This window comes from Chanodichthys erythropterus, chromosome 12 (genome assembly GCF_024489055.1).
Source record: "Chanodichthys erythropterus isolate Z2021 chromosome 12, ASM2448905v1, whole genome shotgun sequence".
Taxonomy (NCBI): domain Eukaryota; kingdom Metazoa; phylum Chordata; class Actinopteri; order Cypriniformes; family Xenocyprididae; genus Chanodichthys; species Chanodichthys erythropterus.
Genome location: NC_090232.1, coordinates 21185127 through 21207622, shown reverse-complemented (window position 1 = coordinate 21207622; position 22496 = coordinate 21185127). Strand labels below are relative to the sequence as shown.

The 22496-nt window shown below is 35.8% G+C and overlaps 1 protein-coding gene across 4 annotated transcripts in view; it reads left to right on the top strand.

The window, feature by feature from the left end:
- The first annotated feature begins 3721 nt into the window (after positions 1-3721).
- The window catches only part of trim2a (tripartite motif containing 2a), a 31034-nt gene continuing 12259 nt past the window's right edge, over positions 3722-22496 (top strand). The window contains exons 1-2 of one of the 4 annotated variants that reach the window (XM_067404444.1): positions 3722-3857; positions 21742-21920. In XM_067404444.1, coding sequence (XP_067260545.1) covers positions 21787-21920 — 134 coding nt within the window. In that variant the 5' untranslated portion in view covers positions 3722-3857; positions 21742-21786. Of the gene's footprint in view, positions 3858-13947; positions 14099-20993; positions 21105-21547; positions 21567-21741; positions 21921-22496 lie in introns of those variants that run through there. The other 3 variants (XM_067404445.1, XM_067404446.1, XM_067404447.1) reach the window with 3 other exon arrangements.

Here is a 22496-nt window from a genome sequence, read left to right as displayed (position 1 = left end):
ATTTGTATTCTACTTTATGTATCATCAAGATAAATGTAGACCACTTGTGTTTTCTTTGTTGTTTAGTATTAAGCGGAAGTTTTTGACTGAAGAAATACTTTATTATTGGATAAAATTGCAAACAGACACTTTTGACCTCTTGACCTTCAGCACCCTGACAGTGTGCCACACTGCTGTACTGTTCACCAATAGCATTTTTGGGCTCAGTATGTATTTAGGACTCCTGTGCTCTAACCAGCATACCGTACATTCTCAGAATAGAAGTTAAGACTAAAGTTTTAAAGGAATGCAAAAGGCCCTCCTCTGGTCTGTATCATTTTATTTACCATGTATGCTAACAAAATTAGCCACTGCTGGGTACTAAAACTATTATGTCCGGTGTATGAACAGTGTTTACTCTGAGGTCAGATCCGAATTTTCTGATGTATTGTTTATTTGGAGAATCATAAATAATAGTATATGAGAAACAAACTTCTCTTGTCTTCTATTTTTACAGTGATTTATGGGGATTTTGTTTTTATATTCAAGGTTTTAGGAAGAAAAGTTCAAGTGTATGGAACAGTACAAAGCTCTAATGTTTTCTTTTAGGCTGTCAGTGATGCCAGGACAGATTTCCTCTAATTGTTTTCATGTCCCACACGTAGCCTTGCAAGAAACTGATTCATAATTTTATCAGTAAATCTTTCACTGCCCCTAATTCACTTGTACTCAAAGTGGAAGACATTACCACAGGACAAATAAGTCGTATTTATATTCCTTTAGTCACATCCTTCAATGTGACTTACAAAATAGAGCAACAAGCGGCAATCATGGGGAAATGTACAAGTGAAAGTGAAATGTATCTTTTCAAATATAATGTGTTTTTTTACAGTTAGGTTCACTCTGAATCTTCACTGATATTTAGGGTTTGATGAAACAAGTTACAGCATTATACACATGTGTCAAAAGGAACAACTGACTTCCAAAGGAAATCACTATATCTTACGGTTAGATTGAAATAGAAGTAAAAAAACCTCTGAAAAAGATGTACTGTCATGATATAGCTTATGTGATTATAAAATATATATAATTTTTTCAGAGGTCTGATTGTGCTGGAAGGACGATCAACAGAGTATTACAGTTGTACAGTTGTGTGAGAGATGGAGAAATATTGTATCTTCTGTCTTGTAAAATATGCTCTAGAGCTGAGGTGGTTGAATAGATGCAGAAACATCAATCTTCCTGAAAGGAGAAAATGATAACAGATTGCTGAGAGCAGTGTCTGGTTTTGTAGTGTAGAAAATTTGTTGCTGATGGTCGCCAGCTTATTAATGGAAAACATGCCAAAGCTATCAGCTGTCAGAGAGGTATAGGAAGGAAGACAGTCACTGGAGGTCAGCCCAGATGGATGTTAATGTCAACAAGGACTGGATGTTGAGTGCCATTCTCAGAGGAAAGACAACAACAGCATGTCTAGCTTCTCAAAGTTACCCTGTTGACAAAGAGGATGAAAAATGTCAAAGTAAATTTTATGATCTGTGAATGTAGAAAGAAAAAGTGCTGGAGATGAGCAAACTTGTCCAAACCTCCTCTCTTCTTTAACTCCAGATCCTCCAGTCTACACTGTTGTACCACTAGATGGCAGAATATTTGTATTGTTCGGACAGGACTGAGGTTAGTATTGTTGAATAGTGCATGTGATTTAGGTTTTGAAATAAACAGTTGGCTTAACATGTTGATTTGTTGTCACATGACCCGTCTTGCCATATTCGCATTGTGCGGTCAAACAGAGTTGAGCACAGAAAGAAACATACAAAACAGAAATCAGAAATCAGTGATTTTACTATATATTCGAATGAAACACAATCTGATTTTAATGTAAAAAACATTTAGTCTACTGAACTTTACCGTATTCATTTAATGATCTCACATGACCCACGTTTACTACAAACAGTGGTATGTAGAGTTGTGGCCAAAAGTTTTGAGAATGACACAAATTGATCTTTTTGTCAGATGTTACTATGGTATACTGAAGAATAATTCCAAGCATTTCATAAGTGTCAAAGGCTTTTATTGACAATTACATTAATTTTATGCAAAGAGTCAATATCTGCAGCGTTGACCCTTCTTTTTCAAGACCTCTGCAATTCGCCCTGGCATGCTGTCAATCAACTTCTGGGCCACATCCTGACTGATGGCAGCCCATTCTTGTATAATCAATACTTGGAGTTTGTCAGAATTTGTGGGTTTTTGTTTGCCCACGCGCCTCTTGAGGATTGACCACAAGTTCCCAATGGGATTAAGGTCTGGGGGAGTTTCCTGGCCATTGACCCCAAATTTTGATGTTTTGTTCCCCGAGCCACTTAGAGTGAGTACTTAATGACAGAAATTTAATTTTTGATTGAATTTTTTAGACTGTATGTTTGGATCCAAACGCAAGAGGGCAGCAGAGCATCACTGCGCTCATCACTGAAAAGACCTGAAAAAAAATTAAAAACTTGAAAAAACAATAATGAAAAAAAAAAAAAAAAAATGCTATTATTAAGCAATAGCAATTCAAACAAATAAAAAATATAAATATAAATAAAATATAGTCACAGCCTAGGCCATTGGGAATCAAGCACCACGATTAAATGATGCAACATGTATTTTTTTTTCTCAAAGTATAATCTGTCTTTAAGAAATAGTATACTATATTATTTTAAAAGAGACAAATGATATTGTCTCCTCATTTTAATTGGACAGCAGTTTATTCAGTCATGTCTGGCAACTGACAAATATGTATTATTAAATATAAAAAATTAAGGTAGCCAAATATTTAATTTCTTTGCAAATTAATTATGTCAAAGTCAGGAGATACCATGGTTCTGCAAATGAATATGCATTTTTATTACACGTGAAGCTATTCAACCATTTAGTTACAGTTTTCTTAGAATAGTCTTAGTAGTACAGTCAATGATTTATTCTGCAGGTTGTCACATTTAATCATTTAACTGATTTTTCAGTATGGTTAGGCATTTTCTGATTTCAAGATTCATGCAAGAGACACCAATATACTGTAGATATTTTGTTTGTTTGCTTGCTTTATATTCTCTGAGTGTCTTAAGGCAACATGGAAAGGCGATTCGGTATTGTTCTTTAGTTTTGCATAAAACAAGGATTTTTTTTAGGTCTATTTTAGCCTATAGGCTACTATTACTGTTGGTGCATGTGTTAAAACCAAAAACAAGTGAATAGCAAGCTATTTTTACAAGTGAATTTAAGTGTGTTAGCAATTGAGGAAATATATTTACAATTTATTTTAATAATAATATTAATAAAAAAACGTATTTACTTAATTTTTAGGCATATCGTTTTTGCAAATGAGAACATCCCCAAAAAAAGAGGATTAGGAGATTTTGTCAGATTTAGCTCACTTCTGGGTACAAATTTGTACACACACACACACACACACACACACACACACACACACACACACACACACACACACACACACACACACACGCACGCACGCACACAACCAACCTGAACTAACTGTTAAATCCTCTCATCCCTGCTGCTTGGTCAGTGAGAGTTTAACCCCATATCTCGCAAAGCACTTCACATTCTCCGCCCTCATTTAAAATAGACCTTTGCGATTGGCCATAAGTCACGGCCGGTGAAGGTAACTCCGCCCTTACATTCATCAAAGCGTTTCTGATTGGTCATTTTCTACGGCTCCTCCCTTTGCCTTTTGACAGTAGCTGAAGGCACAGTGAGTTTGTTATCCCTAACTCACGTTTCATCAAGAGAAAGATGAGTGGACAGACAGAGACAATCTGACGGTTTTATTTTCTGGAATTAAACGGCTTGAGCAGAAGTGCAGACATGGAGAACGCGTAAGTATTTTTAGTCAGAGAGAGAGACGCATTTTTCCCAACGTTGTGTTGTTATAATCTGCTATCTGCGATGCAAGCAACATGTGCATTATAGTCACTGATCTATGGCGGACAATATTTTGATAAGTTATGAGGTATGCAACAGGCTTCTATAACTTTGTGTGGCACAGCAGACCATTTTAGTTGTTTCAATGATTGATAAGCATTTCTTCATAAAATTCGTACTGTCGCTTCGCACAGGTCAGGTTGCAAGTTTGTGGTGAACAAAAAAGTCTGTTTTCAGTCTGTTGCTATGATAATCGAAATTATTTGACTTTATTAGCCCAAGCACTTAAGATACAAACTAAATTTCTGATATTTTACATAATGAGCAAGGAATTTATGATTAAAATATGTTGTTATTATTAAAACTATTTATTTGACTGAAGCTCTGACTGAAATTCATCTGTAGCCTACCCGACATTTTCAGAAATCTCACAATATACAATTTATCACAATTTACATGTATTCATTTAGCAGACACTTTTATCAAGGTTTATTGTACCATTACCACCATATTTCAGATTCAGAATGCATCAACATTATAATACACAAGCCATTTTCTTTTGTGGTAATTCATTGTAACGTGACAGCCCTGCTCCCTTCCTGCATGTCTGGAAAGAGTTTATCTACACTTGCAGACTGTGCACTGACGCCTATTCAAGGAAAATATGCCACTCTGATATAAGATGACAAGTGTGTGTGTGTGTGTGTGTGTGTGTGTGTGAGTTCTGTAATGTTAATCTTTTCGACAGTTAGACAGACCTTGTTGGTGTTTTCCCTGTCCTTATTGTAAATCACTCAGTGATTGCAATTTTAATCAGCACTGTAATGTAGGCCTATATAATCAGTTAAAGATGCACGCTCACACACACACACACACACACACACACACACACACACACACACACACACACACACACACACACACACACACACACACACACACACCCCTGCTGCACTACGTCCAAGCCAGCAGCTTGACTGAATTAACACATAATTTCAGACAAGCATTGTGTATTATGGTTTGTCTTAACCAAAATTACACTGTGATAGGAAATGGAGATCGTAAACAAGATCATTTTGACTTCTTGGGCCGTAAAGCACACACACTGAAGCAGATAGGCCTCCTCAGGAAGATGGTTGGCCCAGTGTCCTGGTTTGCATACAGGAAAGCAGTGGCTCATGATATTTTTAGTTGCACTAAAGACTGAATGTTTTCTATCATTTTAACACTGACAGGAATAATTAACCCTCCAAAATTTTGATTATAATGTATGCACGCTGCTGTTCACAACCTGTGTGATTATAATTTTATTCCTTTTTTTTCTTTTTCTTTTTTTTGGTTGAACATAAAAGGAGAAATTTGGAAAAATGCCCTTGCTGTTCATTCCCATACAACTAAAGTGGTTGGTGAATTGTACTACTTTGTCCAAAAAAGGACCATAAATTTAGACCAGCTTTGTGTAGAAAAGATTGATGTTAAAGTAATTATAAATCTGCTAGAAGATGCCACACATGCAAAACCAAATGAGGTTTCCTGCACAGTTTCCTGCACATCTCTTCCTCCTTTATCATGTTGTCTACTGTGCAGTACTCATAGCTGTATGCAAATAAAGTTCTGTTCACCATTCTGCCATGATTTAAACTGACACTTTAGCAGTTTGGGTTTAAGTATGGTTCATAGTTTCAGGATAATTATTTTTAGTATGTAGAGTATACAAATTGGTAATTCTGGACAAAATCTGCTAGACTTACCAGTCAGTTTTAATGGAAATTTAAGATATTTAGGTTGTTGCAGAGGTCAAATAGGTCAAATTATGGCTATTCGTTAAAACAGAGGAGTATTTGCACAAGAATTGTGACTATTCACAAATACGGCTGAACCTTATAACAAAGTTTGAAAGGAGGATTCTCAATTCAGGTTATTAAAATTGTCATCTATATTTGAATTGTTTATCAGTATTATATTGGTAACTCAAAGCTCTAACATGGCTGGATTTTGTATAAATCAATATAGTATAGGCATATGGTGAAACTGACAGATATTACAGTGCATTGGGCTGATCGGTCATCATTGTCTACTGCCCTCATGCTGAAATCATAGACTCAGAGTTTGTTGATATGATTCAATTTCCATGGTTATTCTATTGAATGATGCGTCAACACTGTAGGGTCATCTCATTATCTTTTAGGCTCTTAAAAAAATATGAATTTAGCCTGAGTAAATAAACAAAGTTGCCATTCCTCTTAAAAGTTATGGTAGGATGAATGTGCAGAATGTACTGTTTACTGTACTGTTACTGTTGCTTTGTGGTTTTTCCCGTGTTCATTGTTGGATGTCACACATGCCCTGGTTAAGTGTTTGTGTGTGTGTGTGTGTGTGTGTACGTTTGGGTTAAAGCCCTGATGAGATGATTAGTGCTGCTGATGAAAGTGTTGGGGGAGGGGCCGTGTAAGGTAAAGAGTCAACCTTGTGTGACATGGATGGTGATGGGCTGTGAATGTATGGCAAAGGTCACACATCACATGTCTGTAAGTACAAATATTCCATGTAGCCTTTCAATTAATATGAAAAAAGCTGCAGACTTATTAGTTAAATAATATATCTACTAGTGATGTACTGAACAGAATTTTTACTTAAACACAGAAGCTGAAAAGACAGTTTATTTAATAATCAATTAATTAATCAAATTTGTTTAATAATCAACACTCAAATAAAAACTGAGTTATACAAATACATAAGGCAGTTTTTATCAACTTTTAATAACAGAATTATGTTTTTACCGCAAATTGTTGCTGTAAATGTTTAAACAGTGGCTGTAATAGAAAAGATGTCATATTTATTCAAAGTAACATACATTAAATAATTAAGACATCGCTAACAGGTTAAGTAAAAACATAAAGAATATGTAATACAGTTCATATAGCCTTAGCCAAATGCTCTTCTCCAAAACCTTTTGGGTTAAAACCAAAAATTGCTGTTTCAGCATAAAATTTTTGTTTGTTGAAAATTTTGGTGCATCATTAATATCTATGATCAATGCTTTGGGGGAACGCAGCCCTGTTCAGTTAGATGGATTATTAGTGAGCATGCAACAGTTACATTTAAAGGGTTAGTTCACCCAAAAATGAAAATTCTGTTATTAAAGGGGTCTTATAATGCCACTTTTACAAGATGTAAAATAAGTCTCTGATGTCACCAGAGTGTGTATAAATTTTAGCTTAAAAATACCCCACAGATAATTTGTATAGCATGTTAAATTTGTCACTTTTTGAGGGTGAGATTTTTGGTTGTGTCCCTTTGAATGCAAATGAGCTGCTGCTCCTATGAATAGGGCGGGGTTTCAAGACTCACTGAAAATGTCTGAAACGGTTAAGGCTTTTATGTTCAAAGTCAGACAATGATGGAGAGACTCAAGAAGAAGTGACAACATGTAGAATGCAACAGGGTGTTTCTAAATTGTTAGTTAATGAATTTATGTAGCTGATGTGGAGTTAACTTTCTTAAAGTTATTGATTGCATATTCTTTCATGATAATCTATAAATCACTCATGTGGGAACTGTTGTAAGATGCCTACAGAGCCAGAGAATATATGCTGCAGGAAGATAGAACAGGTATAGTTTAGTTTAATTACGGTTATATCTTATATTGGCATTTATGATATGCTGTTGCATTTGTGTTATGTACTGTATTGCAATAACAGGGCCTCACCCCCCTTGTTGCATCTTCTCGGGGGCAGGGTTTATTTAATTTTAGGGTTAGTGATGCTACCAACCCGGGAAGAAGCTCGTTGTAGTCCCTATCAGCCCTTAAACAGAGAATTCTTTAAAAGAAAATATCTCCCTTTGCATTGAACTTTGAGCATCCTAACTTAGCAGATGTTGTTTGTGCTCTAACAGCAACATCACACACTAACTAAAGTTAAAGAAGTGAAATCACAATGAACCACCCCTTTAATTACTCACTCTCATGTCGTTCCAAACTCATAAGATTTTTGTTCTTCGTAACACAGATCTTCCTGATGAAATCTGAGAGCTTTCTCCCCCTTCATAGACAGCTATGCAATTACTGCTTTGAAGCTTCAAAAAGTTCATAAAGAGAACGTAAAACTAATCCATATGAATTGAGAGGAATCTGCTTGACGTGCAAGAGCAAACCTCTCATCAAACATGCTGCATAACACAAGAATGAACCTCATTGGTTCTCAAACGTCAACCAGCTTCCATTTGCTTAAAGGAACACTCCACTTTTTTTGAAAATAGGCTCATTTTCCAACTCCCCTAGAGTTAAACAGTTGAGTTTTACCGTTTTCGAATCCATTCAGCCGATCTCCGGTTCTGGCGGTACCACTTTTAGCATAACTTAGCATAGTTCATTGAATCTGATTGGACCGTTAGCATCGCGCTTAAAAATGACCAAAGAGTTTTGATATTTTTCCTATTTAAAACTTGACTCTTCTGTAGTTAAATCGTGTACTAAGAGTAAAAGTAAAAAATAAAAAGTTGCGATTTTCTAGGCTGATATGGCTAGGAACTATACTCTCATTCCAGCGTAATAATCAAGGAACTTTGCTGCCTTTCCATGGCTGTAGCAGGCGCAATGATATTACGCAGCGTCTCTCACAAACGTCTCCATGGTTGCAAGGCACGTTCCCTGTGCAAGCAGGGGCTCACAGGCGCTGCGTAATATCATTGCACTGCTGCAGCCATGGAACGGCAGCAAAGTTCCTTGATTATTACGCCTGAATGAGAGTATAGTTCCTAGCCATATCAGCCTAGAAAATCACAACTTTTTATTTTCCGTCGGTCTTAGTACACGATTTAACTACAGAAGAGTCAAATTTTAAATAGGAAAAATATCAAAACTCTTTGGTCATTTTTAAGCGCGATGCTAACGGTCTAATCAGATTCAATTAACTATGCTAAGCAATGCTAAAATTGGTACCGCCAGAACCAGAGATCGGCTGAATGGATTCGAAAACGGTAAAATTCAACTGTTTAACTCTAGGGGAGTTGGAAAATGAGCCTATTTTCAAAAAAAGTGGAGTGTTCCTTTAAGCTTCTGTTTACCACAACCAATGTGTGTTGATGAATTTTATTATGTGAATAAAAAAATAAATTAAATCTGTTCATCATATAAAGCGATTGAGTCTATTCAGAAAATTTGGACTAAACCACTCAATTTATATGGATTAGTTTTACGATCTCTTTATGAACATTTTCAAGCCCCAAAGTGTCGATTGTGTAGCTGTCTATGGAGGGAAAGCTCTCAGATTTCATTGAAAAGATCTTCATTTGTATTCCGAAGATGAACCAGTCTTACTGGTTTGGAATGACATGAGGGTGGGTAATTAATTATTTGAGTGGTTTGAGGTTTTTTCAAGGTTTTGACATAAAAAGGCACAACGTCAGTCAATTGTCAGTTATATCATGCAAATTATGGTGATTTTGCTGTCAGAAAATGCTCTTGTTGCCTAGTTACAGAAACCTGTCATTAAACTCCTTCCCCCTGTACTGTGGTACTATGATATATAGAGGGTACATTAAAAATACAATGTACTTTTTTTTAGGGCTGTGCAATTAATCGAAATCGTATATAAGTGTGATGTGAGCAAGCATGATTTCTAAACACGACAACCCCCTCAGTATACAATCTGAATGCAGCATGTCTAGCCTAAAGCAGTTAATTTGCAAGAACCGTCATTGCAGCAAAACATTCACACTGGACGTGTTTTTGCGGGTTAAAACACGACGCAGGTCGAGAGATGCTTTTTATTTTTTTTAATTTTTTTATTTTTTTAACTTCTTTTACTTTGAGCACTGCGTAGAAATGCTGTGTCATATGCGAAATGCTGCAAAAGACACTAGCAAAATGGTTAAAGATGTCCATCTAGCACGTTTACATAGAAAAACAATGGCGCATTCTGAACCAGGTGAACAAAAATTGATACAGGCAACATAAGAGTTCAAAGAGGCATAAAGAAATAACATATGACGTCACATAGGCTATCATTCATGCAAACAGATGGTGCCTGCAAATATCATCAATAAGACAAGTATTTGTGTAAGGAAATAGTGTCTCAAAACAGATTAAAATCAAAACTGCAATATTGATCAAAAAAATTGTGATAGCATTTTTTGTCTATATCCCATGGCCCTATTTAATGTAGAAAGTACTGTTTTCACTTTGTTATATGATGTACTATAAGTGAATCAAAGACAGTTTGAGAAACATGGATTATTGTCCTATAGTACAGTTGGTTTTCACTTTTTGTATGGTTTTTAGGTTTGCATGACCTAACAAAGACAGTCATATGTTTTATGTTCAGCCCAAATTCCTTGTTTCTGTGTTAAATATTTCCCTGTATAAAATGCTTGAATCAAGTTGATACAACAGTTTCCTCACTTCTGCCACCCCACCTCTTTCAGAGGCCCCAGGCCTGCCTCTTTGACCTCTCTGATGCGCCTCTCATTGATTGGTTCAATGAGGTTCAACCAATCATTGATTGGTTCCTCTCCCTTGCTGTCTATCCAGCAGTATACTAACTTCAGTGGTTATACTGCAAAAATAATACATTGGTTTTGAATATGTAGTTTAAATGTTGATACTTAAACACAAAAGTTGAAAGTCTGTAAGTAGGCTATATGTATTCTAAATGATTAGCCTTTACAATCACCATAAAATCAAAATTGACATTTCCTATTTTTTATGAAATGTTGTTGTGTTTAATATAAAATATGTATCTGTGCACATAATTATATATAAGTCATCAGTCAAAAACATTAACATCCCGTCCCCCTGGCAATGACATCACTTCTATGATAATGTGTGCACCTGCACAAGGGCTGGGCAATAAGTTTACATCACAATAAAGAGGGAAAATACAATCGATTCATGTCGACTTTAAGATCAGTTAAATAATCTTGATGGGTGTATTTAAATAGACGAGATCATATGCAAATGAACAGTTCATGTTAATTGCATTCTGAAAGGCTGCTACTTAAATTGAAAGGTATAGATTAAAATGTTATTAGTTATTATTTAGGTTAGTATTTAAGTAAGCTGAAAAATATTAGTATTTTGAGTTTGTAAAATATGCCACTTGTGAAAAAAAGGTGCCAAAGTGATATATAAAAAATGTAAATCTACTGTACATTCAAAATATTTTTTTTTCAATTTTTAGTTTTATAACATATTATCCTCCAGAGGTGGTGAAGGCAGCAGAATGCTAAATGCTATTATACTGGAAGATGAATAAGAGCCAAACATCTGTTTGAAACAAAATAGATTTAGCTTAAATACAGTAAAGCATATTGTATTTAACCATCGAATACCTGATTTCAGACCTGTATAAGTATGGGTCTTACTCAAATCTCTAGCCTACACTCAGCTGAAAGAAGTGGAATAAGTTTAGTTTTCACTTCTAAAACAGAGACTTGTTTTTGCTTTTGTTGTTTGGACTGATGTGGTCAAGGTCTTGTTCATCACCATGGTCACTTGTCAGTACTATTGTGCGAATCCATTACGGTCAATTGCCAAAGGCGGGTCATAAACAAAACAGCTGAGCTCAGTATCTGGAAAGCCCTGTGATGGGCTGGACTGTTTAGAACAACATCATAGCAGATCTGAACTGAATGTTTGGCAGTAATGCTTTGCTATAGCTGCATTCTGAAGAAAACTAAGTTGTAAGAGAGTGAGTAAACCCAGCCATGAAAGTTCTGTTTAGAGCAATGCACGTTATAATGTGAAATATTGTACTGTCTTAATAATGATTTGTCATGATTAACTTTGCTTTTGCTTTGATTATGATGGTTTATGATCGTGTTGATGCTAAACTTAAGATATCCAAAAAGGTGTTGCTGTTAGGGGCCGTTCACACAGAACATGTTTTTCCATTCCAATGCGCTACTTTTCCATTGTTTTTCTATGTAAACACGGGCTAGACTGACATGTGACGCGTTATGCTTGCGTCTTGTGTCTTTAGCAGCGTCTCGCGCATGACACAGAGTTCTAAAAAAGCAGCTCTCAAGTTAAAATCAGTTTGACTTTTAAAAAACGCATCTCGAGACCTTGCATTTTTTCCCCATTCCACTGCCTGTGTCTCGCGTTTTTCAAAGCAAAGCCCTTAGAGTATTTATATGTATTTAATATTATTTTTTGAATGATTGGAAAATTAGAGCCACTTGTAGATTATAAAAACAGTATATGAATTTCTTTCCTTTTATGCTTTTTGATTACACTTTATTTTACAGTGCTGTAGTTACATTGTAATTACTAAAAAATAAGTACTGAGTACTATTAATTAGCTACATGTACTTACTACATGTACGTACTAACTGAGTTACAGTTAGGGTTAGGGTTTGGTTTAGGGTTAGTTACTTGTAATTATGCAGAATTTACTGTTATTACTATAGCAAGTACATGTAGTAATGTGTAACTACAGCACTATAAAATAAAGTGTTACCTGCTTTTTTTTTCTTACACTATACCTGATTGCTTATTTTTTGTACAAACTTGGGTTATTACAATAGCGACATTTCAATAGTGGACACCAAAATGTCATGATAACAATTTGATACGACAAAAACTGATAAGTTGTTTAATGAGTTATGAATAGATGATAGATGAAAATTCTGTCATCATTTACTCACCCTGATGTCGTACCAAACCCATAAGGCTTTCTTTCAACCTCAAAGATAGGCAGAGATTTCTGTACATTGGATCAAAGCAGAGTCCTGTCCATGCAACCAAAACTTTGATGCATCAGAAAGTTTATAAAGACATCGTAAAAGTAATCCATATGAATCGAATGGTTTAATCATGATCATTTTTATATAAGGAACAGATTCAATTACCCCTATAAATTGACAGATTCACTTCCTTTACACCTTAACCCACCCTTAAACCTACCCATACCACCAAACCAATCCCTAACCTTACCTGAATCTCTGTAAGTGTTATGTTCTGTTTTCTGTGTTTTTTTTTCCCTTTGTTCTAGTTTTCCCATCTGTTTTGATTACCGTGTTAGTTGTTACTGATTCAGCTGTTCTATGTTTCGTTGATTATATTCTTTGTCTTTGGTATTTATACCAATTGCACTTTGACTGTTCTTGTCATTACTCATTAGTTATGTCTTAGAAGGGAGTTTGCAACGCCCTTCGTGACAATCGCACAATAAGTAGGCCTACCAATTAATTTTGCATTTTCAGGTTTCCAACCATAGTATTAAGCGGATTCTTGTTGTCTGCATTTAAAGTATGTATTAGACCTTAGATACAGTAGATGCATGTTTTAACTAATAATTTTTTATTGTGTGGAGCAAAGCAGGTCTTTTCCATACAATAAAAAGTGAATGGTGGTGGCCACATCTGTTACTGGCCCACATCCACTTTCATTGCGTTCCACACAAGAAAGAAAAAATAGAGTTTTTTTTGTTTGTTTTTAAATGTTTTTTTTTTTTATTTCACCTCCCTTTAATCTGGTTTTGATCACATTCTCTAAATTGTTATTAATTAACAAATTCATATTCATAAAGATTTCATTCTTGGAACTGTCCATATTTTTGTTTATTCTAGTTTTGTGTGAGTGTTTTCAGCCCCACAGCGTCCGTCTGATTCTGACTGCCTTACTGTGAGTCAGCACTAATGATGCATGCTGACAAAAGCAGCTGTATCTCATTGGCTTGCGCTTTCTCATGTTCTCTCTCTCTCTCTCTCTCTCTCTCACACTCACTCAATCACTCACTCTTTTGCTTCTGCATCATTGTTCAGTCTAATCTCCTAATGCCCTATTGGCTGAGAAACAGACTAACATTGGCGGCATCTGCACCTTCATCTCCTCTTCAGTCTCAGAATTACATCACAATCCCACAATGCTTTGCAAAGAGTACTGCAGTGAGTTAGCATTTAGAGAGAGTGAGTTGATGAGAGGAAAAAGAGAGGGAGGGAAAGTGAATGTTTACATGGTGAATTTATGAATGACGTAGAGAGTGAACGAAAGAAAGGTGTGGCCTGATTAAAGATCCAGAGAGAGCGAGAGACCAGTAATCCTTCTTCTCATGTGCTAGTCTGAAATGAGCTGTCATCTCTTTTTTGGCTTAGCTGTGCTCAGATTTCCTCTCTGCTCAGTGCAGACGTGAAACGCAGCATTGCCGGATATCAACATGTGGGATTGTGCCTTGAGAACAGCTGGTTGATGGTAGGTTTCAGTGGAGCTGTTTCTGATATACACTGTTGATGCTCCATTGATTCTCTTGCTGCTGGTAACATTTTGTCACTGTGGATGATAATACTCAATGACATGATGTTTTGACATTGTAATGTTGGCCTGAATATAGGCTCCTTCTTTTATTCTGATACAGCAGTGCTTTATTATTGCTAATTTGTTTGTGGAAAACTGTTTGCACCTCTTGATAGATGGTATATATTTAGGAGAATCTGTTCTTGATACATCTTTATGGTTGGCATAAAGACTACAGTAACTGCATTATGTTGTGACTTCTAGTGCTGTTAGTCTGGTGTGCAGTGTTTACCTAAGAATGATCTGTTCATTTATAGAGGTAAATTCCTGTTGTTATTCGGTCTAGTATTAAAATCAGATGTCATCTTTATCGTGCACTCTTTGATGTGACAGAAAGTCTGCACAAGGCTTGCTTATATAAATATTATGTAACAGACCCAAGCAGGGATGGTATGCGGAAAATGACAGGGGCTTTAGGAGTCTAGGAAATGTGTATGTTTTAGAGTTGCCTTACTATTGTTATATATAGTCAAACCAAAAATTATTCAGACACTATATTTTTTATATTTTTTACTAGTGGGTGCAGGACACTATAGTTCATTTATGTAAGTGAAATAAAGTAAACTGTGATATGTTATACCCGAAAATTCTTCATACAGTGGACTAGCAGTAAAATTGATAAAAATTTGGGACCAAAAATTATTCAGACACTTTGACCTGAACATGTTTTTCTTAAGTGTTATCTGACATAGTTATTCTGACACAGTTTAACTCTGAGATCTTGTCATATTTTATTACCATTGTTTTAAAACAATAGTGAATAAACTGTATTAATGATTGAAATGTTCAATGTGTCTGAATAAATTTTGGTTTGACTGTATATCTACAGTGGTAAATGACTCGTAAACATAGACACTAATTGTTGAAATAGAAATGTAAGAAGTTGTGAGTGTGACCTAAACTACATATGTAGAACAAGGCAACATATATGGCATGGGACTGCTTTCAGTGAATGTTCAGTCTTGGCTACAGTGGTTATTTGAGGGTGTTGGGATACATGCGTAGAGTTAGGGGTCTACACCATGTCAACTTAATAACTTTGCCTTAGTATGTCAACTTAATACAAAATAATTATGTGTGAAAAAGAAACAGGCTGACGTTGCACAATATATATTTATTTACATATGTAAATTTTTTTGTTTAAATTTATGCCAAAAAGAATATGCAACTGTTTTCAATCCATAACCCAAAACTTTACAATGTTAAAAAATGTAAAATATTCAAGTTACATATTTAAATACTCGTTACTTGCATACTCATTTTTACATACTCATACTCAGATTTTTCTTTCAACAATTGAGAAATGGTACACCTATACATTAATTTACTATTTTTTTTGTGTTTAGCACAGGGACAGATTTATCTAGTAAAGTTTTGTGTGTGTGTGTGTGTGTGTGTGTGTGTGTGTGTGTGTGTGTGTTACACTTTTTCTTAAATATAAATCACAGTACTGGTTCAAAAGAATTATTTATTTATTTATTTATTTGCTAATATGCCACATTTCTTCTACAACTCATATGCTTAAGTGCCCTCTCAAAGCCACAGCCTTGTGTTTCTTGCCGTTCAGTATCAACTTATCATGCAATATATGTACATGACCTCAATAATTTTTGGTGACATAATATATCGCCATTATGCTTACATGATAATGAATGTCACCAACATTTTGCCGATCATGCTGTTATATGCAGTTACACAGAGCAGTCATTGACAGGTGTTTTCCTGACAAATACAGACAGTTTGGAAGAACAAGTCCGAATGCTTTCGATTTCAAAGCCGCAATCCACTGTTCTGATGCAAATATAAATGTCTTTATTTATACAGACATCTGACTGCTAAGTTGGGTTTGTGTTATCAGCAATAGTGCACCCTTACTTTACTGAGAAAAGTTCAGGGAAAAATTTGTAAATGGAAAATCTCCATAGAGCCTGTTTTTTTTTTTTACTTGTTACTTTGCAATTTCTTTAGAAAATATTTACAATTTATTCAAGTTTATTTAGGATTTACATTTTTTGATCCTTCATTCCCATGATCTGAAGAATTAAATGGTTTGTGTCATTTGAAAGTGTGTAGGCCTACTTTCATTATTATGCTGTTATATTATGATTATATAGTCTTAAATTGACAATAATATTGTTTATTGCAATTATTTCTGGAACAATATATCGCACAACAAAAAGTAGTTATAGTGACAGGCCTACCGTTCAGCCTTGTTAGCTCAGATCTTCGGGTTTAGGAATCATTCACATGTATTCTTGTGTTCCGTCTGTGCTATATGTATGCGGAAGATGAACATTTCCCCTAATGCACCATAGCTACAATCACACTGTCAGTTTTTGGGATTGACATCCACATTTACTTACAGGTGAGAGTCTCGAAATTTCTCGTTCAAACAGCACCTTACTGTAGCATCTCGAATACAGTCTGTATGAACATGCAATGGGAGTCAAACCCATATTCTCTTACCAGTAACCATAGCGAAAGTGACCAAAGTAATATCAAAGATGGCGACGTCCATAAAACTGAAAAGTCTCTTCACTTTTGATACAAGAGTCCAATCAAGCCGTGAGTTCATCCGTCAATTCTTCATTAACCAACAGCAGCTTTTACATTGGGGTGGAGAGGGGAGCATTTGAGTTGCACGTAGAATGCAAAACTGACGGGAGAAGTTCCGGTAGAGAGCTTTGACTGTACAGCTCAGAGCGGCTCTCTCACACTGTGACGTGACAGACAAGATGTCAAGTCTTGTGCCGTCACACAACGCAGGTGTTCTGAGAATGTGGTTGTGAGTCCTGAAAATTTACGGGTGTGAGTTCGGTTATGGAATGCAGATGTCACTCCTGCAATTATCTATACTGTGCACTGTAAACACATAACCGTATTAAGGATTCAAATACTGGACTGACAACCGTATTCTGCTGTTGTATGAACTTGGCCCATTGTTTTTTCAGCATCTTCCACCATGAGCTCTGTGATTTGAGACCATATGATGTTTTATTAACAAAGTTCGGGAGGAACACATTCAAATGATCTAACTAATCATCACATCACTCCAGTCAACAATCAACATGTCTACCAAATTAGCATGAGTGGAGACCTATATATACGCAGTCACTCTCCTATGTTTCTCGACAGTTTTCAGCATCCCTCCACCACCCCATCTCCTCACACTCGCCTGGTTACTTTCCTAAACAGAAACGGGGGGAGTACTCTGGGTTCGGGCCAAACACCGAACTCTCACGGAGCCCTCTCCTCGGACAGCACGCCAAATACACATACTGTTTACTCTATTGGAATATTTGTAAGTGTGAACTCGTGAAATCAAGTTAAAAATAGTTCACCAATTTACATCAAATCAATGTCGGAAATATACATTTACAACATATACATTTACATATTACATATTAGGGTACGCTATCTGTATGTTTCTATCTGTATCTGTATGTTTTATTTGCAGCAGTGTAATGGGAGTTAATTCAGTTCCGTTGTGTTCCGTTTAGCTGATTTTAATTTAAGAAATTGTCCTATGTGGACGCCCCCTTATGCTCTGGTTCAGATATTCACGGCCTCCTTACGTCTCTCGGTGTTGCTATGGTGATATGGTCTCAGTGAAGCTCTTTTCCAGTAGAACGAGGGGGTGGATGCCCTTGAGGGATCGGCTCCAGAACTGTGGCTGTGTCCTGCTTCTCTCAGTCTCACTGATCTACAGTATTTGTGACATGCCCTACATTGCAAGCTAATCTGCACTTCCTATGAATCATATCTAATTTAGATGACAGTTTGTGGATGTTCTCTCATAAGTTGCTTGTTACATCTCTAATGCCAGTGTTCCACTAGCCATTTTTTTTTTGTATTTTTTACTGATTTTCAGTTGTATAATATGTACAGTATAGCATCTTGTTATACACACAGTCAGGAACATCTCAAAGGTCTGACAGATGCTCCCACAATTTACTCTTATCATTAGTTCTTCTGATGTTGTCAGTGCTATCTTACTTCCTTCGTATTTCCTCATCGCAACTGGGCGAGTCAGGTTTATGAAAACTAGGCATTTATGATGTGTAAATTTGGGTTCATGTGTGTTCATGCGTTCAAATGCATTCATCTGTCTCATGTCAGACATTTGCAGAAGTACATAATAAACTGTTTTCAGCTTAGTTTCAACTGTGGAGAAAGTTTTTTTTTAATGTTATTCATAGTACAGGATTATTTTAGTATTGTTTATATACTGTTATAGTAATTTATTTTCATATGGTCAGTTTTCATTTTCATTTTTCATGTGCTCTTGTTATTTTTATTAATTTCTTTATATTTAGATATAGTTTTAATTTTGAAATTGGAACTGGGCAGAAATGGTTTACATGTAACATGAAGCTCACACTATGCTTAAAAAGGCAGTGTTATTGATTTCAAGAAGAGCTTAGATCATCAGGATCAAAGAAGAGTGTTGGAGGCAGAGCAAAAAAAAAAAAAAAACACTTTGCCTTAAAGAAAAGAAAGAGGATACTCTACACAGGAAATGATAGCAATTACAGAACAAATGGGTTTGAGTGGAACCATGCTGGTATTGTGGTAATCTGAAGCATTTTAATCTGAGAGCATAAAGTATCCATTTTCCTCATCTTTGAGGGCAGACTGGATAAGACATGCTGTCTGTCTGTCTTTAAAGAATGGTTTTGTGGTCCAGGGTCACATTTGTGTTCATGATGAGGTAAGGCATTAATGTGACTGAATTATATCATTTATCAAGCATGTTTTTTTTTCATACTCTATCCACAATGAGAGGATGTTGCTTTGCTAAACTGTAGACTTGAATTTTCTCAATATATAAGAGATTTGTTTCACTCTAAAATTATTACCGTATACAGCATCCAGTGCAGACAAACCCATCAATTTTCTCTTTATGAGCTTCCATATCCCACACCAGAGCATAATTTTCAGTCTGTTATGTAGATATTGTCCAGAAGACTGTGTTTAGAGTTTGACTTTCGTCATGTGGTCAGTGGATCGACTCACAGATGCATGATTCTGCTCTGCTCAGCAGTGAGGACATCTGGCCTGTACTTCTGCTTGGCTTTCTGCAATGTGTGCATTAAACAGACAGCTTTTAAAGGCCTAATGAAATATTTACTGCTAAGGTTTTTTCTGTTTTGAAAACATCTTAAGGATACTGTAGAATGCATCTCTTAAAAATAAAAATAGATATTGGCAAAACTGTCCAACCTACACTGCAACAAGATAAACAAGCCTTGTTAAAAGTGTCCTTAAATGGATTTATTTTGGCTTGACTTTTACTATGTAAAAAGGAACAGCCATCCAAAAACATTTATAAAAAATTATTCAGCAATAACCCGAGCTTGGATATTTAATTGTGCATGTGCATTTTCTCTATTTTTCCACATAGATTACCTTTGCTGTCATATAAAGTTCTCTTACAGTTAATATATAAAAATAAAAAAAAAACTAATAATTTAATAACACTTTTAAATGTAATTTTTAGCTAATCTCAAAATTAATAGGCCTTAATTTTTCATACTGTATTTCAAAGTTGCAATGACAAATTACTTGCAGCTTAAAAAAAAAAAAAAAATCTTGTTTTTTTATAGACTTATTTACTAATAACTACAATTGTGTAGAATTTTCTATATATTATCAGCCATAACATAATTATAATTATCGGCTTATATTGTTGAACATATATGAAAACTTTACATTCATTTTTATCCATTTACACATTATATATATATATATATATATATTGTAACATGTTGCTGTTGTTGTAGTTAAGGATGTGTTTAATGTTAATGTTATTAAATGTTCAAGTTGAAAATGGGGAGGCTCCGCCCCCTGTGTTGTGGTGAGGGGAGCAGAAGAGTTCCATGCTGCTTCAAATGTGGCTCTCTGAATAAGTCAGGGTGTGTATGGTGTGGGCTGTGGCCCAAACTGTTTTTTAAAAAACACCCCTTTGCATCGATATGCCTCGTTCTTCTCTTGAGAACACTACAATATATTGAAAAAAACACAACCGATTATATGGAGTCCATATGCAGCACTGCAATATCACATATCCAGAGTTAACCAGTAAACCTTTCATTTAATATTGTGCTGTATCTGTGACATTGCACTCAGATAAGGTCACTGTCCACTGTCAGTCATGGCTGATGTTTTACCTTTTGGATTATCCTATGCAATGACATTATCCAATGGAGCGCCGCCTCTTAAAAATGGGTTATTTCAGACAGAGGGTCAGAATGAGGCTTGAAAATCGTTTAACTTTTAACATTGTAAGTAAACCTCAAGGAACATATTCAAATAATAATAAAAATCCATGTCATGCTCCTTTTAATTATTACTCTGCCTTGTAGAGTAAAAGTTTAAGATTTATTTGGAACTGGGATTCCAGAGTTGTGACGTGAGATTCGCTGCACCTTAGCACCTTATTTGTGTTCTGTTCTATTGGTGTAATATGTAAAGTTTTCTGTCCGCTAGAGGTCGCTAGAGGCCTGTTCAAAACAAAGGCATAGCTTGATGACGGCAAGTTTGAGCGTGGAATCTTGGGATATATGGTCTTCACCTCACAGCCGGTGGAAAATAATCTGGGTAGGACTCGGGCAGAAATCATGTTAATGCATGCGATTATTAACGTTACTGTAGTATGAAGCAGAGCAGGGCCGAGTGTTGTGGGAGCTGAATGAGGACACTGGAGGATTGCGCAACACACGCCTCACGAGCAGCAGAACTTTTATTATGTCACAGTCGCCGGCGCTGCTTCCGCTTTTCCGGTCATGAGTATGAGATAACACAGCTCTGTTTATCAGATTAGATACATTTGAGTGTGTTGAAAATGTTACTCTGTGCGTTCACTCGGCAGCTGCTGTGAGACACTTGTTTGAGAAACACTGAAGTAAGTAAGATAGATCGATTTTAGAATATCATATTAAATGCTGGGTGGCTTGTGTTGATAAATGGCATGCAATTCATTTTAAAACATATTGTATGATGGAGAAAATGCTGTATTACTGTTAATAAAAATAAAGCTGCATCTGATTATGCTGTTAGCTATTTGACAAAATAGTGTTTTTCTCTGAGGCATGGTAAAGGATGGTACTCACAAAAAAAATCAAGAAAATTAGATTTAAACAAAAGACTAAACGTGTTGAGCTATATAAAAATAATTCGTTTTCTGTCTATAAATATATCAAAACAGTTGTTCCCTTGTCTATTAAAACATGTAAATATTAAAGCATTTTTGGTGTTTCCATGGTTTCTAAAGCAATTGACAGGCGACTCCTCACACGTCCCAGAGCCTTGGTTAAAATTGCAATTTTCTCACGATTTACAAACAGTTGGAAACATTTGGGATATTGTAAGTACTCAAGTGAACAAAATATATAACACTGGCCTAGTGGTTTTTGGATATTTTACTGCAAAATTCTTACATATTGCAACGAAATAGCTACATCTTGTGGGCCTTCCCAGGAAAAGCGTGCCATCTGTAATTTTTTCATTTATTTATTTGAACTCCTGTACCCTCTCCACAGGGCGCGGGCTGAAGAAGTGTGGGAGGTCTTTGATAGAGTGTTAGGATGGCCACTGAAGCTTCTACCCTCCCAAGTCCTGTGGTGCGTCAGATCGACAAACAGTTCCTGATTTGCAGTATCTGTCTGGATCGCTACAACAATCCCAAGGTCCTTCCCTGCCTTCACACCTTCTGTGAAAGGTACTTCATTTCTGATATTCCATTATATTGCTCAGTTTGGTTATTTTACAGCTATATGTTTTTTTATTAGCAAAGATGAGTGTAAACAACATTTTTTTAACTTCCCATTCTTAATTCTGTAAAGGTAATTTTACTCATTTGAAGGCTTTGTAATACATAGAATTTAAATTTTTGAGTAAAATATCCCTCTCTCATCATTTACTCATCTTCATGTTGTTCCAAACCTGTGTGCATTTCATATATGTGCCTTTTGAACATCACAAGAAATGCCCATATGATGAAAGTCAGTAGGATCCATTGTTGTTTTGGACCTCACTGACTTCCAATGTATAGACAAAACAGCTGAAACATTCATCAAAATATCTTGTAACTCATTCCCGCTAAACATGTGCTCTTTGAATTCTTGCACCCGGAAACAATGCAAGTTGACACCATTATAACTAAAAGGTTGCTAAGAAGTATTTACTGCTAAAGCAAGGCGGTATTTGACTCTGGTCAAGCCTATCCAATACGAGTGGGAGTGGCCTTGGACAGCAACATGCCCAGTGCATTATGGGTGTTAAAGCTTTCCTACCT